The sequence below is a fragment of the Tasmannia lanceolata genome, unplaced genomic scaffold (genome assembly GCF_043159265.1).
Source record: "Tasmannia lanceolata isolate RefF3 unplaced genomic scaffold, GAP_Taslan_0.1 ptg000002l, whole genome shotgun sequence".
Taxonomy (NCBI): domain Eukaryota; kingdom Viridiplantae; phylum Streptophyta; class Magnoliopsida; order Canellales; family Winteraceae; genus Tasmannia; species Tasmannia lanceolata.
The window spans coordinates 23871782-23891709 of record NW_027518679.1 but is presented as its reverse complement, the minus strand read 5'-3'; the positions used below and the strand labels follow the sequence as shown (position 1 = coordinate 23891709).

At 45.9% G+C, this 19928-nt stretch overlaps 1 protein-coding gene across 1 annotated transcript; it reads right to left on the bottom strand.

Annotated features, from left to right (window-relative positions):
* Nucleotides 1-14610: 14610 nt before the first annotated feature.
* LOC143889770 (uncharacterized) lies at nt 14611-17991 on the bottom strand. The gene is made up of 3 exons (XM_077394114.1): nt 17719-17991; nt 15799-16289; nt 14611-15685 (listed from the first exon to the last, which is right to left on the bottom strand). Exons 1-3 carry the CDS (start codon nt 17989-17991, stop codon nt 14611-14613), a joined length of 1839 nt encoding a protein of 612 aa, XP_077250229.1.
* Between the last annotated feature and the right edge of the window lie 1937 nt (nt 17992-19928).

The window sequence follows — 19928 nt, the reverse complement described above, 5'->3', positions numbered from 1 at the left end:
AACCAAGGGGGAAACTACTTTTCGCCCAATTTTTCAAACAACGGGGAAACTACTTTTCGCCCAAACTTTCAAATCATGGGAAAACTACTTTTCGTCCAATCTTACAATCAACGGGGAAACTACTTTTCTCCCAATCTTTCAAACAACGGGGAAACTACTTTTCGCCCAAACTTTCAAATCATGGGAAAACTACTTTTCTCCCAAACTTTCAAATCATAGGGGAAACTACTTTTCACCCAAATTTCCAATCATGGGGAAACTACTTTTCGCCCAATCTTTCAAATCAAAGGGGAAACTACTTTTCTCCCAAACTTTCAAATCAAAGGGGAAACTACTTTTCACCCAAATTTCCAATTAAAAGGGGAAACTACTTCTCGCCCAATCTTTCAATCAACGGGGAAACTACTTTTCGGCCAATCTTCAAAACAATGGGGAAACTACTTCTCGCCCAATTTTTCAATCAACGGGGAAACTACTTTTCGCCCAATCTTCAAAACAATGGGGAAACTACTTCTCGCCCAATTTTTCCATCAACGGGAAAACTACTTTTCGCCCAATCTTCCAATTCAAAGGGGAAACTACTTCTCGCCCAATCTTAAAATCAACGGGAAAACTACTTCTCGCCCAATCTTTCAATCAACGGAGAAACTACTTTTCGCCCAGTCTTTCAAACAATGGGGAAACTACTTTTCGCCCAATCTTTATATCAAAGGGGAAACTACTTTTCACCCAAACTTCCAATTCAAAGGGGAAACTACTTCTCGCCCAATGCTTTCAATCAAAGGGGAAACTACTTTTCGTCCAATCTAAAAACACGGTGAAACTACTTTTCACCAGACGATAGCTATACAGACCATTGCTGAAAATCCATCTGTTTAGCTATCCGGGTAACTCTGACTCCTCTCTTTCAAGGTAGCGAATCACCCAAGATTTATATGGCCCTGCCAAACAGTTCCATATAAATCCACGCAGATATACCTGACTCCTAACTCGTTGGGTAGCGGTACATGATGATTAAGCAAGTCACTACTTGACATTTCATTGCTAATCATCTGGGTATTCAAATATTTTAGGAAACTACTTCTCTCTCAAACATTCAATACCAAGGCGAAACTACTTTTCACCAAGCAACAAATAAACAGGCCACTACTTGGCACCTCACTGATTAACAATCAAAAGATTTTTTTTCTTTTCTTTTAGGCCCAAAGAGCTTGCAAACATGATTGATGGGTTTATCGATCTTATATCGAGTTCATTGATAGCATAGCTATCTCCTGCCGAGAATAAATGGGAGTGCATGATCATTGCTGAAGACCAGACTCGAAAAACTTGATGGAATTTTTGGATACTGACTCTTTTAAAGAGAGGAAAAGCATTCTGCTAAGATTTGAAGATTGCAAAAGTGAATTCTAGACTCCGATGGGGACTAGATTTTCTGAAATATTGACTCTTTCAAAGAATGAGTTCAATTTAGAAATTTGGAAGTTTAGCTCATGAGATGTGCTCAAGCTTCTCTTGTCTCTATCTGCTGAGAATATCTATCTCAAATATCTTGCTTTTTTTTTATATCTTTTATGACGCAAGTCATAAAAGATGCCCTTAGTATGATTACTTCCATGACAGAATTCGTAGGAGAGCAAAACCAGGATTGGCAAGAAAGTTCAAGCTTGTATGGGTTCTTTCTTTGGTATATGGGTAAAAGGATATTCACGATGGCTGAGTCTGAGAATTTTTTCTTTCATTGCTCACTACTTGAAGCTTGACGTCTCTGGCAAATTTGAACAAAATGTCTTTTGCCATTTCCTTGATTTCTAAACCAGGATCTACTCTGAATTTTCTTCACATTTAGAAAGGTATACTCTCGCTCTTCTAGTGCCAAATACTTCGGACATTGAGAGAGAAAAAATGATAAAAATAAGGGAAAGACTTCCAATGACTCATTTAAAGAAGACTCAAATTACTCAAGGGACTTGACTCACTTTTGATCCACTCTTAGATAAAATGTGTTGTTTTATTATCGTAAGGCTAGTCACTCTTAGAGTAGCCTCGAAAACCATGTCAAGAGGATCTAATTTTCTCCATCAGGATTCCACCATGGTTATTACCCCCTTCGGATTGCTCAGTCTTAATGCCCCTAGTTTAAAAAGATATCAAAGTAAGTCTTGTCGACACTACTCGGATTCCAGGATCTTTCCCTGTGTAATGGTTGCTTCTCCGTCTCCTTGATTTCTCTTTTCAAAAGAAGTCAAAACTAATGCATTCCAATTTTTGGTCTAAAAGACCACTTGTCTCAACTTTTGTTTTCTAAGTTTTCAGTCTAAAAGACCACTTGTCTCAACTTTTGCTTGTTTCACCAGAAAGACTTTCTAGGTAGGCTTGGGATAAAAAAGGGGGAGATATTTAAAGTTCAAATGATTTGGACCGAATCTGGCCTAGCCAGACTACCTACGTACCCCAAAAATGGAGGATCAGATCCGCGTAGTTCGCTTTGGGGTTTTTCAAAGAATGGTTTAGCACTTAGCTTCAAAATTTGAAAGGGATTTTATCCCAAGGTTTGACCGAACTTGAATTAATCAAGTTGCCTACGTACCCCTGAAGAGTTGGGGATCAGGTCCGACGTAGTTCGGGTGCATAAATGTCCGGGGTTTATAATGTGCTTGAAAAGAAATTGTTTAATTTTGCTTTTGGCCCAAAGGGTTTATAGAAGGATTTTTAAACGTTGGAATTTTGGCCATAAAAGCTCAGACGTCCAAGGATGGCCTCCTGATGTATTTGATGTACAATCTCTTTTGCTTAATGTTCAAAGACTTAGAATTTTTTTCGAGGAGTCTGACGGCATGTCAGGCAAAACTTCAACCACTGTGCTCCACTCCCATCTCGAAGATCTTGAATTTATGCTTAAGGTTCCACAACTCCTTGTCTCTTTCTTCTTCATTTTTTTCTTTTTTTTTTCTTAAGGCTCAAATTTATCATACAACTTTCTTGCCAAAAAGTCTTCTCTCAATATTTCATCAGCTCCACAGGATGTCTGATGTTTCACTCTTTAAAATCTTCACTTTTCAACTGGATGTCTAAAGACAATGAAATCTTGCTTTGCTCAACGACAGGGCATTCCCCTGGCTTATCCTTATGGGATCAAGCAAGACTACCTCAAACCCCTCTAAACAGGTTTATCAATTCTTTGCGCTCCTCGGGAGATAAAGTTTTGCCACTCCATCTTTCTCGAGTTTCGAATTTTGATATCACTATCAATGGCTTCGATTTCTTCTTCAAGTGGCTATGCTCGATGCTCTTCCTGTCGTTTGATCATCTTTCAGATCTCGAGGTGAATTTCGTCTGCATTCTCATCCGAGAAGGGGGTCTTTAGTTGTTTAAACATTAGATCTAAGAGTGAATCATAAAACATTGAAGATACAGAATCAAATGCTTTATTGAATTGAAATACTTTGAAGTACATAGATGACTTTGAACGCGCCTCAGTAGGCTCTACATTGAATTTAATCAAAGAGCTAAACACTGACTCTGAACGAGAAAGACTGATTGACATGACACATTTTCTTTTTTCTTTAACATCAACATAACTGAACTTTTCCAACTTAGAGAGAAGAAAGTTGATGTACACTCAATGAAAGACAAATCTAAAGACACAGGACACTTCTTCAAAGGTAGTGAACCGGTACTGAAAGTTTATAGGTGATACACCTTTCTTCATGATAATGAAAATTACAAAGTTCGATCCCGAAGTAGGAATCCCAGAAAAGGCAACTCCACAAGGTCTAGGTTAAATGGGGCAACAAAAGGCTTATGCTGACAATATGGGTAAAGTAATAGACTGTTGTATCGAATGAATTCAGAAATGGTCAGTCTTTTGGAAGAAGGGCTTTTTGTTGAACACAGACTTTTGACTTAGAAGCAATCACACTATCTCAATAGTCATGGGATAAAAATTCTAAACAAATAAAGATAAAAGTAATCTTGAACACATCAATGTGCATTTTATTTTTAAAGTCAAAGAAATACTGTCTATGAAGGTCAAGGAAAAAATAGACAGTGATAATATGACCTACAACAACAGGGTCTCCAGGAATTCTCAATCCACTCATTTAAGTCTTTTTAAGATATGGCTGCTCTCTTTTGAGGTATGAAAAACTTAAGAATGATAAACACCCCTAATCTAAATGAGTTTGGACCTCAACAACAATCATGCGCTCGTGACAAATAGGCAAGATTTAGCTAATCCATCAATGATCATGATATAAGAAAGGTAAATCCATGATGGAAAATATGAATCAATTACATGTACAAAAGATCAAAAAATAGATTATGACTATAGTCCAGAATCTGATGATAATCCACAAATAGATAAATAGGAATAAACAAAAGGATCACGATACAACAAACTCATGGTTTATCCCTGACTTTGAAGAATAGCAGTTATGCTAAAAAATGTTCCAGGTAAAATCCGGCAGCATAATACCTATACAAGAAGGTCGAAGTAAGGTAAACTCATGGTTTAATTAACTCTAAAGGATAGCGGTCATGCTCAAAATATTCCGCTAAAAATTCGGCAGCATAACGACTAGATAAGAAAGTCAAGATAAGGTAAACTCATGGTTTAACTAACTCTAAGAAATAGCGGTCATGCTCAAAAAAATGCTCTGGATAAAATTTGGCAGCATAACGGCTATACAGGGGATCCCCACGACTAAACAAAAGGGTATATGAATAACGGTGGCAAAATCAACTCATAATCGGTAAACGAAAATAGGTTACCAAAGAAAGGTAAGCAAACGAAGGACTAACCATATGTGAGAACATATGACAGCGGGTCAAATCCTAAAACCAATAGATCGAATGACAGATGTTGGCCAAGGTAATGGCGATAAAAAACCACTGACTAGATCCAGATCTGAATAATGAATGAATATAACTGATTGAAAAGAATAAGGAGCTCTAACTAAGAGGAAAACCCTAATATATATAATCAGTATATATATATATATATATACACATATACATATATCCTAACCAGGGGCACCAGCCCTAATTCTAATCTAGCGGAGTCAAGGAAGTCTCGACTCATGACAGACTGATGAGTGTGTTAAGACCGTGTTGTAGCCATATAAAATGAGCTACCCTAGTCTACAAATGGGACAAAGCTCCTAACTCTAGGCTCCACATGTGTAAGCAACACACGTTCGACCCTTATATGAATGCAATATACTTATATAAACAAGGGTACTTCCTAGTTCGATTTCACTAAGACCGTAAGTATATATATAATATAGAAAACAAAGTAGGGCTCCGGACTCAATCTATCGGGTACTATGCGTATGAACCATACTTAATATGTATAACAAAAGTACGCCCAATGTTATACATAGTATGCTTCATTGCTCATCGGCTGCTGTAAACACAAGTACTCATAGTGTTTACGGCTACAGCACTGGTGCATAGCTTGAAAATAGATTCAACAGTACCATCAGAGTGTAATGACTTCCCAGTCGGGCACGCATTGAATCTATCCCGTGGAGCCAATAATGAAAAACAATAAAAAACAATGAAAGAAATAAAAAAATATGATAATGCATGATGTGTAGTGTGTGAATCCCTTGTTTTAATTACGCACCTATCTGGTGCCCCTGGATTCTAAGCGAAAATGTTTCCATTTAAAATGATTTTAACCCAAATTTCTCCAAAGTTAGTAAAAATGGCATTTTAACAGAGTTAGGCAATGTTTCAAGAACTCCCCAGCAGAGTCGCCAGCCTGTGGACCCCGATCCGAGGATGGTGAGGGAACAGGTCCCTACATCCTCCTCTAGATCTCCACAAAGTGAATGCAGGTTAGCCCTAAGCTAATGCAGGTGGTTCCTACAACCTATGTGTAACTAAGTTGTGCGTCCTAAGGAAAATAATGGGATCACTAACGCATCTTAGACCTAGTCATCAGTCGGCGATGTGAATCGCCAACTGACCGGACGGAGGCGTAACAAACCCTAACTCTAACACAAATACAAACAAACTACACAACACATCAAAGACAAACTCATAACTCTAAAACTCTTTATTTAGGACAAACTCCTAACTCTAGAGGAAGATCTTGTTGAAAACAAAGTTTTGAAGAAAAAGGGTTAAATGATTTATTTACAAAGTTTGGCTGGACTTGGGATGAAGATTCCAAGCTGCACTACGTACCTCGTGGAAGAGGATCAAGCCAACTTAGTTCGAAACGAACTTTCCTAATACGCTATAAAACTCAACACTTTAGATTTTTTAAAGGTTTTTGATATTTTCAAATGCTTTTGATGTGCTTTTATATTTTTGGTGATTAAAAGTGTGTTAACACCCTTTCGGCTAAAGGGGATCCGATAGAAGAGCCTCCTTACCCACCATATCGCGGTAGAGTAATTTAGACGGAAATGGGATCCCTAAAGTCTAAGGGGAAAGAAATCAAAACGGAGGAACTAAAGTCCCAAGGAAAAGAACAATCTCGAAGAGACGAAAACGAAACTAAAGAACCCTAATCAATCTCCAAAGGAGACGATATCTAACCCGCGAGGGAAAACCCTAAATAAACGAGAGATGAAAAGCTTCTAACCCTAAGAGTAAAATTCTAAACAAAAGGAACAGACAAAACCCTATAAAAAGAACTACTAAATTGACAGAATCCTGACACTCGAAAAGGATCCCGAGGAACGTGCAAAGAATAGTCCCGGAAAGAAAAGAAACCCCTCAAACCCTGTGAACACCCTAAGATGGGAAAAAAATGATAAGAAGGGCAAGGGGTTGGCTCAAGAAATATTCCGTCATCGCCGCCTAAACCAGAGAGAAGTGTTCCCAAAATCGATGGCGATCCCAAACACTTGCGAAAAACTTAAGCTCTAATGGAAAATCAAGATGACAAGGGTTTGCTCAAGAAATCCCAAATAAACCCGAATATTGATATCAAAACCCGAAGGGGAAAAGATAAAAAAGAAAAAAGGGGGCTCCGAGTAGCCTCATCATAGCCCGCTCCATCTTCTAGAATAACAAAACCAGTCATGCCAGAGACATCATCTACTTAACACATGCCATTTTCAAATCAAAATATAGAAACCAAGGGTTAACTCAACTAAAGAAAGGTTCAGGAAATATATGAAAATGTCAAACTTCAGGAATCTACAAATGCTCCTGAAATAAGTGAAAACAAATCCCTCCAGTAATACCCCCAACATAGGGTAAAGAAACAAAAATCAAGTGATACACACAAACAAACCCTCGACATGGGGTCTCCTGTGAAATCAGATATTACTCATACCCATGACATGGAGTAGAGTAATAACCTGATTTCCTACATCAGTTAAGCATACATCCCTCCACCATCCGTTCATCACAGAAAATAAGATTGCCATCTTGCATTCAAAATCAAATTAACATCCAAAGCCAGAAGCAATGTCACAACAGCAGAAAACAAGATGAGCAACCATGAATCAATGTATTATAATTTCAAAGAAATAAAACTTCAGATCACAATCAGCACATATAAGCTGGCCCAAGAAAAGCCAATGTGACTCAAACATTGCGTTTCACCCAGCAGCTCATGCACACGTATAAAGCACATATTTGTCACTGATTTTCCAAAACCAAAACCAAATCATATGAAGTTCAAATCATGCAAAATGCAATGCAAGGAACACGCAAAAGAAATAAAGAGTAAGGAAAAAGAATGACAATTACCTATGATTGGAGACCTATGTGCTAGGGCTTCTCTCTTCTCATGGATTGAGAACAATGTCAGCAAGGAGATGGTGACGTTTGCGGGTCACAGAAGTGATCGGATGAATACAAGACCGAAGATCGAAATGATAACGGTGGAATCCGCGGATCTGACTGGAGGAAGAAGGAATTCGCCGGAGATGTGGTTCGCCGGAGGGAGGTGGCTCGGCCGCGGGTTTAAAGATAGAATTTAGAGGAAGAAGAAAATGAAGAAGAGTGTTTGAGTAAGGATTTAACGGGGGGAAATGGGTTTGGGTGGATCGGTTGATGGTGGTGGTGCTAGCCGGAGCTCTAATCCGCCGACAATAACGAACCGGCTGGAGATCGATCGGAAAAATGACCGGAGAAGAGGAGATTCGACCGGAGAAGAAGAGTTTCGAGTTGGATGATGGAGGAGATTTTTCTCTTCTCTCTGCTATTTTCTCCTCTACTCTGTTGGCGGTTGTAATGGGAGAAATTAGAAAGGGCTTCGATGGTGATGAAAATGACTCAATCAAGGTTGCAAAAGGTGGGAAATGTGGGAAATGGAGGTGGTAATGACAATCGGACCGGAGATTCCTCAGATAAATGGCTGTGGCAGAGAGGGTTTAGAATGATGGCTAGGGAGAAGACGATGGCATTAGGGTTAGATGTGGGTAGGGTTCAAGGGTTAGAGGATGAAATGGTGGCGGCCGGAGATGGTGGTGGTGGTTGAGAGGCTTTGGTGGTCGGAGGAGGTGGCTGTTAGGAGAAGGGGTTCCGATGGCTTCGCCGGAAAAAATGGTTAGGGTCAAGGAGATGGTGGTTATCAGATTTAATGGGGTTGGATTTGGGGGTATGGATGATAAGGCTAAGAAAATGGGTTTAGGGGTATGGGTGATGGGAGGTGGCTGAGTGAGGGGGTTTAATGGAGGTTGCCGGTCGGGTTTAATGGTGGATGGTCGAATTCCGGTGAGAATCCGACCGGAGAAGAAGGGGGGTGGTGCGGCTGTGATGGTGGTCGGATTCCGGCAAGATTGCCGAAATCAATGGAGGTGGGTTTGGGTGAGAGTCCAAGTGGAGGTGGTGGTAGTGATGGAGCTTCGATGGAGAAGAAGATGGGGTGCGGAGGTGCGAACCAGATGCGACTGCTCTTCTCCTTTTTCTCCTCTTTATCTCTCTCTGTTTTGGGAATTTTTTAGCTAAAATGGAATCTCTCCCTCTTCTTCAAACCCTAACCGAGTGACCTTTATAAAGAAAGAAATGCTAACTTTAGCACCCCACAGCTTTGATAACTTCACCCATTCAAATAGCCCTTCTCCTCTTTTGCTTATATATGCATGAGCATTAGTATGGGCACACCCTCAATCCGATAATCCATCCCCCTTTTACTTCTTCTAATTAAGCAAAAATGATATATTTAGCCCCTCTTTTCTTCCGTCTCTTGTCCGATTTTTCTAAAAAATTACGGGGACACTCTCGGGGACATTAACCACTTCTGGGAAATTTTTTAGCAATTAGCGAACATTGCGGGCCAATAAAATTTTGGGGTTTCCTCTCATTTGGGCCCATTCCGTCAGGAATTCGGGGATTCGGTTCAGAACCTCGACTCATCTTCGAGATTTTATTCGATTTTGAGGGAAAATGGTCCGGTCAAAATGGGGTGTCTACATGGTCAATTTCTTTTTGTACTTCTAATGTGTTTCTTATGCTTCCTTTCCCATCTGCGTGGTAGTTGAGTTTATCTGAGCGGAGTGGTAGTAGTAGGGGTGCAAGTTTGGCCTTGTCAACCCTGACCCGCCCTGAGCCCGAACAGGGTTAGGGCTGGATTTTCCAACTCTGAGGGTGGGTCAGGGTTCATTTTTTAGACCCTGACTCAGGTCGGGTCGGGTTCTAGGCTAATGCCTCAGGTAACCTGACCCAGCCCGACCCTAAGTTTTCTATTATAGAATTGAACCATCTGTGCATGTTTCTTTTGCTAATGTTTTCTATTATCTTGGATTGATGTTTCTTTAGATTATTATTATTAATTGTCTCTATTTCCCGTCATGTTGTTGAATTCATATTGTCTTATTTTGTTCCCTTTCTCTGTTTATTGATCATTTTGTTCTATATGGTAAGTGGTTGCTTTGTTTTTGGAACTCTTAACAGATATTTGCACTAGGGTCAATTAGGGTCGGCACGGCCCTACCCAATCAGGGCCAATCAGGACGAGCCAGGGCCAGCACTTAGCCCTGTAGGGCGGGCAATGGGTTGAGGTTCTTCGGCCCTGACTCAGGGTCAGGGCGGGTTAGGGCCGAGATAATGGGATCCAGGGTTGGGCTAGGGTTTTAAACACCCGAACCTGTTGCAGCCCTAGGTTGTAGTAAGGCCGGGCCTTTGTTATGGGACCCGAGCCCTTTCCGTTGTACTTGGTATTTTCTGTGCTGTGGGATTGTAGCGAGAATGCCGGACCCTTGTGATGGGTTCCGGGCCTTTTCTGTTTAATCTAGCCATTTTTCCATCTGAGTGGAGTAGTAGTGGTAATGCTGGACCCTTGTGCTAGGTTCCGAGCCTTTTCCCACTGTACTAGGTATTTTCCATCTGGTGGAATTGTAGTGATAATGCCGGATCCATGTGATGGGTTCCGGGCCTTTTACCACCGTACTTGGTATTTTGCATCTGGTGGAATTGTAGTGGCCCAGTTGGACCCTTGTGCTAGGTTATGAGCATTTTCCTATCGTACTTGATATTTTTCATCTGGTGGAATTGTAGTGGCCCTGCCGGACCCTTGTGGTGGGTTCCGAGCCTTTTCCCATCGTACTTGGTATTTTCTGTTCTGTGGGATTGTAGCGAGAATGCCGGACCCTTGTGCTGGGTTCCTAGCCTTTTCCTACCGTACTTGGTATTTTCCATCTGGTGGAATTGTAGTGGCCCTGCTGGACCCTTGTGCTGAGTTCCGAGCCTTTTCCCACCGTACTTGGTATTTTTCATCTGGTGGGATTGTAGTAGCCCTGGCGGACCCTTGTGCTGCCCTGGCGGACCCTTGTGCTCGGTTCCAAGCCTTTCCCACTGGGGGTACGGCGGGGCGATCTAAAATCCAAGTCCTTTTCTGACTTTTCATTAGGTGGGGCCAAGTTCAGGGAGGATCCTTCAAATGGTCGTTCACCTCGGTTTAGGCGGGAAAGTTGTAGAGATAACTTGGTCGGGAAGTTAGTGGGAAGGGTAGAAATGTCTTTTTGCCGCAAGAACTGGCGCTTCAATTTTCGGCGGTTTCCTCGAATTCCCAAATCGGCGCCATGTGTGTACGTCCCATCCAATTGGAAAAGGCGGGAGGCTGGTCAACACGTGTCGAAACCCTAATTGTTAGGGCTTTCTAAGGACTATTTCGCCCTGTTTCTTCATCTTCTTTGGGTGAAGTGGGTTTTTCTCCGAGGCAATTTTTTCTGCCGGCCAATCTTCTTCTCTTGCCATCAATTCTTCTCTGGTTTTTTTCCTTCTTCATTATTTGCTCTGGTGAGTTCCATACCTGCTGTCTCAATTGATTTCTGATTCTTTTTTGTCTGCTCTTCGACGATGTCTGATACAACCGATTCCCAAAATTCACATAGTGAGTCAATAGAAGTAGTGGAGAGTGACTAGCCAAGAAAAAAGGAGGCGGTTGGTAAAGGGTGGAGGCGGCGGTTCCCGAGACCACCAGATGTCCAAAGACTTGGAGGATAGCTCTGGGGCTTCTGGCTCGTCCTCGGAGGCCGCTGCCTCTGAACCCTTTGCTCAGGCTCCTCCTATTCGCGAGGCGGAGATTAGAGATATAAGGGCCGGTGCTATTATCCGCCCTGGCCGGGTGGCGTCGTACAAGAGTTTCTTGGAAAAGGGGGCAGCGGAGAGAATTAGAAAGGAGTACCATACTCCCGATGATTACGGGATTAGGATCCCTACTTCTAGGGATGGGGTGTGCGAGGGCGTCACGGAGGAGGAGGTGGCTTTTTATGTGGAGGCTTTTAGGGCAGGGGTTAGGTTCCCGCTCTTGGGCATCATAGTCGAGGCCATCGAGTTTTACCGGGTGGCCCCCTCCCAACTGGCACCCAACAGTTGGCGCACTCTTTTGGCGTTTGTGGCCAAGGCGGGCCTTCACAAGGTTCAGCCTACCCTCTCTCTGCTTAGGAGTTGTGCTGCCCTTAGCCTTTTGGAGAAGGGTGAGGACAGCTGATTGTACCTGACCCAGTGTCCTCAGGTGAAGATTGTGGCGAACTTGCCTTCTTCCATTAAGAAGTCGAAGGAGGAGTATGTGTTCATAATCCTTCTGTCGGATGTGGATTGGGGTTTTCCTAGGTGTTGGAGGCGCTCTGATGAGTGGAGAAGGAATTCCACCCGCCCCGAGTCTGACTATAGCAAATTTGACCTGGAGAAGCTTGCTTCTGGGGAGGCTATTGATGTTTCTGAATTTAGATGGGAGGGGAATTTGAGAAAATATGGTCTGCTCCGCGCTATGGAGAGGAGGGCCCGCTGGACGGGTGAGGTTATGGGGGAGAGTTCCACCAATCTTCGTGGTGAGCCCCTCTCCTTGCTAATAGTTTTATCTGGGTTTTTCTTTCTTTGGTATTCTTTTCTGAGCTGTATTTGTTTTTATTCCCGGCGCCAGGTATGTCTTCCTCCGAGGACGTCGCTAAAGGAAAGGGGGTCATGGTGGAGCCAATGAAGGGTCGATTTGGTCGGCCGAAGATTCCCTCTGATTTTATGGGTGCGGCCAGAAAAGACCGGTCGGCTGCTAGGCCTCTTGAGTCCACACCATCCAACTCCTCCGGCCGCTCGGTGGGGGCAAAAGTTACGACAAGACTTCTTCCTAAGGAATTGGAGCCTCCTGTCAAGAGAGTCATTCCCCCTCACGCCACTCAAGGAAAGGCTGGTCGGTCTGTCCACTCTTCGACCGCATTTGTTGAGGACATTCCCAGTCGGCTTGAGGGGTCGGGCACGACTAAGTTGCTCTTGGAAAGAATGGAGGTCCCTGCGCAGTGTTACGAGATGCAAGGAGAAATGTTCAAGCCAGAGTGGAAGATTGGTGTTGAGGACGGTGTCCTGTCGAACCCACGGGTTGGGGTAGAGTTGGGGTTGATGACCGCCCTCCCCGGTGACGAGGCCTAGTTGGAGAATTTTCCTCGCAGGGCGCTGGGGGCTCGGTATCTTCATTCTATATCTTGCATAAGTATTGCTTAGTCGACTTTTGTTTTCTCGGTTGTCTTGAGATTGTACGTGGCGAGTTGCTAATGGTTCGTTTGTGGTGAGACTTCGTAGGCTCAGAGTTATGCCAGAAGATGCTGCAGTACATGATTGAGGATGAGTCCGAGATGGGTACTTTCGAAGAGCGTATCTGTAAGTTGGGCGAGGATCTCGAGAAGGTCCAAGCTGAGAGGGCGGCGCTTGATGACACCGTCAAGGACCTTCGGGGGCAGCTCCAGATGTCTGAGCAGAGGAGGGACAGGGCGGAGAATAATTTGTTGGTAGCCCGACAGACGCATGCTGAGGAGCTGGCAAAGGCGTGGGAGGAATGGCGAGATTCGGAGGAGTTCTTAAAGGTCGCGGCTGCGTTTAGCATCGATGTTGAGATAGAGGCTTTTGTCGAGTGTCGGCAGCGCGTTCGTGATGTCGATCCTTCTTTCCCTCTGGAGAAGTTGATGCATGATGCAAATGAGACCGTTCTGGAGGACCTCCCTCAGGGGATGGTAGATGCCGGGGAGCCGGATAAGGATCTCGCGGCTGCTCCAAACATCTCTACCGACGCTGAGGCTCCCGTAGGAGGCCAGTAAGGTGGTGAGCGCAGCCACTTTTGAATTTTTGTCGAACCTTGTTTCTTTAAGGCCTTGTTTGAGGTCGACGTACTGGGTCTGTAATAACTTTTTGAACTCTCTCTTTTTTACCCCTTTCTCTCTCCTCTTTTTTAGGGCCTGGGAAAGGGAGGCTCGCTTGCTTCCTGCATATTTTATGTGATACTATGTAGGGTGGTTGAGCCATTTGATAGGTTTCCTTTTTTATGGAATATTGTCAACTTTTAACCTTGTAGGCCGGAATACCTCTAGTGTGCCCTCGCGGGGCGTCACTTCAGGGTATCTTGCTCGTGGAAGGGCCATCTTCCTCTCGAGTCATCAGCTCGGAGTTGATGGGCCCTGCCTACCCTTTACAAAGGACATGTCCTTTTCTCATGGGGAGCATTTTAGGGTATTTTCGGGGGGATCAACCCAGATGTTACCTCTGTCCCACTCCCTGTGTTCTTTCAGCCCCGCATACGTCACAGGTTAGAAAGTGGAGATGCGCATAGTTTTGGAGGGAACACTATTTCATTGATCGCAAAAGGAAATACATAGGTTTGTGCGGAAAATAACGAAAAGAGAGACAAACAAAACACACATAACAACTTAAAAGAAAACATAGCTCTTACCCTTTCTTTTTACTGGTAAAACTTTCGGAGGTTGTCCATGTTCCAGCTTCGGGGTACCGGGGTCCCGTCAAGGTGTTCAAGCTGGTACGCTCCGGGTCGGAGTGCTCGAACGACCTTGTAGGGCCCTTCCCACTTTGGGGCGAGTTTTTCGGAGTTTCGAAAGTCGAATACCTCTGATCGTCATAATACAAGATCCCCGGGTTTCACTGAGCGCCTTTTCACACTAGAGTTGTAGTATCTCGCCACCATCTGCTGGTAGGAGGCGATTCAGAGACTAGCCCGTTCTCTTTTTTTCAAGATAAGGTCGAGAGTGTTCCGGAGGAGTTCCGAGTTTTCATGCTCATCATAGTTTTCTGTGCGAAAAGTGGAGAGACCAATTTCTACTGGGATGACAGCTTTGACCCCGAAGGTTAAGCTAAAGGGAGATTCTCCTATCGTGACCCGACGTGTTGTCCGGTAGGCCCAGAGGACATTGGGGAGTGCCTCTACCCATGACTTCCTGCTTCTCCCAACCGCTTCTTGAGACTTTGGAGTAGGATCCTGTTGGTTACTTCTACTTGTCTGTTAGCCTGATGGTGTGCTACGGAGGCGAACCGGTGTTCGATGCTCAGATTATCACAGAACTTGCAAAATTCAACACTTGCGAACTGGGGTCCATTGTCCGTCACGAGTGTCTTTGGGACGCCGAAGGAACAGGCCACGTCATGATAGAAAAAAATTTCTGTTGCCTTAGAGTTCGGTCTTGCCACAGCTTTGACCTCAACCCACTTGGTGAAGTAATCGATGGCGACGTACAGCATTGTATGCCCTCCTGGGGCTTTTGGGAATGGGCCGACGAGGTCCATGCCCCACATGACGAAGGGCAGCGGACCTGTCACTGAGGCATAGGGGGTGGCCGGCCGGCGGGGGGTGGTGGCGAATATCTGGCACGGGCCGCACTTTCTAACAAATTCCTGGGTGTCTCTGGGGATCGTAGGCCAAAAATAGCTGTGTCTTATGTTTTTCTGGGCCAGAGTCCTTTCGCCTCCGTGGTCTCCGCAGATCCCCTCGTGTACCTCTCGTAGTGCATATTCTGACTCAAAGGGTACTAGGCATCGGAGGTATGGCCAAGTGTATGACTGTTTGTATAACTTGGACCCGTGGAGCACGTAGTGGGCGGCTTTTGCGATCAATCTCCAGGCTTCCAATTTGTCTTCGGGCAGTATCTCGTCCTTCAGGTACCGCACTATGGGATCCATCCAGTTTGACCCTGTCGAAATTTTTAAGACTTGCTTTTCATCAATGCTGGGGTGAAGGAGTATCTCCGTGTACACGGAGCCGAAGTCATGTGTTTCTTCAGAGGCCATTTTGGAGAGGGAGTCCGCGCGATCATTCATACCCCACGGCACCTGGAGAACCTCAACTTCCCCCATTCGGTCTAGCTTTTCTCTTACTTTTTGGAGGTATCTTTTCATACTGAGCTCCTTGGCTTCGTAGGTCCCATTTACTTGCTCGACCACCAGTTGCGAATCACTGTAGACTTTTAATTTCTTTGCGCCTAGTTCCGCGCTAGGTTCAACCCTGCCAATAAGGCCTCATATTCAGACTCATTATTGGAGGCTTTGAAGTTTAGTCATAGGGCGTATTCTGCTACAAATCCATCCGGGCCCTGGAGGACCACTCCCGCTCCGCACCCTCCTTTGCTCGCCGAACCGTCCACGTGAAGGATCCAATGGACCTCATTTTCATCCTCAGGTGATCTGGGCCCATCGCGCTTGTCTCCATGGGCCGGTTTTTCAACGGAGGCACTGGTTCCATCCACTGGCATTGGTTCCGTGGCGGGGGCAGTGAATTCCACTATAAAATCAGCGAGGATCTGGGATTTGATGGCCGGCCTTGGTCGGACTTGTATGTCAAATTCTCCCAACTCGACGGCCCAGTTTACCATTCTTCCTGAGGTCTCAGGCTTTTGTATGATTTTTCTCAATGGTTGGTTTGTCAAGCGTATTATGGGGTGGGCCTGGAAGTAGGGGCGGAGCTTCCGGGCAGCGGTGATAACGGCGAAGGCGAACTTATCTATTTCCAATACCGGACCTCCGCACCATGGAGGATCCTGCTCACATAGTACACCGGATGTTCCCGCTTGTACCTCTGTTGGACCAGTACCGCGCTTACCGCCGTAGGACTAACAACCAAATATAAGAAGAGCTCCAGCCCGGGCTTGGGTTTGGTCAGTACTGGCGGTGTTTGGAGGTACTGCTTTAAGACGTCGAAAGCTTCTTGGCAGGCCGGGGTCCATTCGAACTCCCGTATGTTCTTTAGCTGCTTTTCGGCAGATCTGGACATGAAGCGGTCGAGGGCGGCGACCCGTCCCACAAGCCGCTGCACCTCTATCGTCGTTGCCAGGGTTCCATGCTTAGGATGGCTTGGATCTTTTCAGGGTTGGCCTCGATGTCTCTTTGAATAACCATGAATCCTAAGAATTTCCCTGAGGTCACCCCAAAGGCACACTTTACTGGGTTGAGTTTTATCCGGGCTCGCCGCAGAGTGTCGAAGGTTTCTTTGAGGTCGGAGATGTGCTTTTGGGCTTCTAGACCTTTTACCAACATGTCATCCACGTATACTTCCACATTTCTGCCTATCTACTTCTGGAACAGCTTATTCACGAGCCGTTGGTACGTGGTCCCGCATTTTTCAACCCGAAGGGCTTGACAGTATAACAGTAGATGCCCTGGTCAGTGATGAACGCTATTTTTGGAATATCTGGCTCGTGCATCTTTATCTGGTTGTAGCCGGAGAAAGCATCTAGGAAGGTGAGGAGCTCGTGCCCGGAAGTGGCATCGATGAGCTGGTCTATACGTGACAGTGGATAGGGGTCTTTCGGGCAGCTCAGTTCAGATCAATAAAGTCTATACAGGCCCGCCAACCTCCATTGGCTTTCTTGACCATGACTACGTTGGACAGCCACTCGGGGTACCGGATTTTCCTGACAAATCCGGCTTGTAGCAGTTTTTCCACTTCAGGTTTGATGTGAGTTTGTCGTTCTGCCGCGAAGTTTCTCTTCTTTTGTCGGACGGGCTTGAGGGTCGGATTTACATTCAAGAGGTGAACCACGATCTCCGCGGGTATGCCGGGCATGTCCGAAGCAGACCACGCGAATACATCTTTGTTGGCTCTAAGGAAGCTAATCATTTGGTCCCGTAAGGTGCCTCTTAGCAGGGAGCCAATCCAGACCTCTCTCTTTGACTAGTCCTCGGATATAGGGATAGAGTCTAGCTCCTCAATTGGCTCCCCTCTAAGCGTGCGGGCTCGCTCTCGGGGGTCTTCACTTCCGATCGTGAAATTTTTAGCTGGGGCGTTGCTTCCTTTCATGCTTGCTGCGTAGCACTGGCGCGCTATCATCTGTTGTCCGCATACTTCTCCTATCCCGGTCAAAGTGGGGAACAACATTTTGAGGTGAGGGGTAGAAACTACTGCTCCCAGGTCCCCCAGGGCTGGGCGTCCTATGATGGCACTATAAGTGAATGGTATATCCACGACTAAAAAGGTGGTCATAATGGTTTTCTAGAGGGATGCGTCCCGAAGGTGCCGGGTGAGCCAATTTTGCCGCTGACCTGTACGAATGCCCCAGAAAACCCATATATGGAATACTCCGCAGGCCCCAGCCTTCCCTCACGCAATTTCATTTCTTCGAAGGTTTCGAGGTGTAACACGTTGACAGAGCTCCCTGTGTCTACCAAGATCTTTCCTACATCGAAGTTGGTGATGATCAATCTGATGACTAACGCATCGTCGTGCGGGACTTGTAGTCCATTGTAGTCCTCGGTGGAAAAAGAGATGACCTGGCCTTCTTGGAGAGGATCCGTCCGGGCCTTTTTAGAAGGCATTTTCAGGGAGAATACTCGCTCTGCGTACGTACGTCGATCGGCTGTTGTTGGGCCCCTGCCGTAGGCCCTCCCGCGATGATGTTGATTTTTCCAACAATAGTGGGCGGTTGCTCGGGGGCCAGTGCTTGGCGAGGAGGTTCTTCTCTTTTGGGGGACCGGTGGTGCCGCGAGTGGTGGCGACTGCCTCGGGAGCGATGTATGCTGCGAGAACGGTGTCTGCTGCGGGACCGGTGCCGACCTGTCGGCAGGGGAAGAGCGGTGCGTTTCACTCTAGTAGGGGGAGCGCTCTATTCGCGCGGGGCTATTAAGGTACTGATCCAAATGACCTTCCTCGGCCAGTTTTTCTAACTGAAGTCTGAGATAGAAGCAACGGTTGGTTTCGTGGTCGTGGTCCCTGTGGAAATAACAAATCCTTCTGGTGGAGCGTTTCTTCGGGTCAGTGCTCATTTTCTTGGGAGGGGTTAGGAGACCCTAATCTCTGATGGCGAACAGGACATGGGAGAGGGGGGCATTTAGGGGAGCATTTACTAACTTTTTAAAGACGGGAATGGGGTTCCGGTTTGATGGTCATTCTTTGGCCCGCAATTTCCTGGCCCCCACCATCTTCTTTCTTTTTTTCCTCGTGGCCGGCCCGGCTCCGCTCCCGTACGCAGGCTTCTTCCGCTCGTATGAACTTGTTAGTTTTGGATTCAACTTCCTGTAGGTCCCGCGATGGCTTGAGGGTGAGGTGTAGTTTGAAGTTTTGGTCGGTGGTAGTGTGCTTCATAGCTGCAACTACTATCTGGACATCGATGTTGGAAAGTTGAGCCAACTCGGCATTGAATTTCAGCATGAAGTCTCTCATGGTCTCGTTCTTTCCTTGTCGGAGGGCCAAGAGGGCATCCGTCGGATCGTGGCGGAGGCGATTGTTGGCGAACCTTGCTGTAAACTTCCTTCCGAATTCATGGAAGGATGCAATGGAGTCCGGCTCTAAACGTAGGTACCAATCATTAGCAATTTTTCTCAACAAGGAGGCAAAGGCCTTGCACATAAATCCATCTGACGTGCCTCGGAGCGCCATTATCCTCGTAAAAGTTTGGAGGAACTCTAGGGGTTCTGTGCTCCCATCGCAACAACCGAATTGGGAGAGATCTATCCCTGGTTCCTCTGGGGTTCTTAGGATCTCCGCGGTGAACGGGGATGCCGTCTCTCTTTCCCATTTGTCCAGGATGTCGTGGGCATAAGGTTTTCTTATTTCTGGCTTAACTTCTCGGATCTGTCTCTGCAGATCAGCCAGTTGGTCTAGCCCTAGCAGTTGCGCCGAGGTAGCCACCTCCTCCGCCCATACCGGAGGTAACTCTTGGAATCGAGTCGTCCGGGTAGGGAGGGAGTGGATTTGGGTAGCTTGTTTCTCGACGTCTGGTTGGTACTCCCCGGCTGGGGAGGTAAAGGGCTATTTGTCGAAAGGGAGGCGGCTCGAACCGGGCGCCTCCGCTGATGGTGACATTCCTTGGGAGACTCTCCGCCGTCTTATTTGTAGGCTTCAGTCCGACCATGCGTTGCCGGAGGTATTCCCGGAACTGGAGGCTTCGGTTGCAGAGGCAACCGTAGGAAGAGCTCCTGGCGAAGCTCACTGAACATTTCCATGGTAGGGACCATCTGTGGTGTGCTGGAGGCGGGCCTATGCAGGCCTGAGGCCTGCAACTTCTGCTCCCGAGAATTAGAGACATGAGCTTGTGCATGTCGGGCTTGGCTCCTGGTCATTACTCATATTTCTTGTTGTTGAGAGTGGTTTCTCATCGTCACAAAGTGTTCAGGCTTAGACGAGTCCCACGGATGGCGCCAATATGATGGAGCCAGAATCTGGGTTCGCGATCGCGCGGTGGGTAGAGAGCCTCCGCTGGGGTCTGTAATCACAAACAAATGGGTCAATGAGGTCTGGGATGGGTCCCAGACGA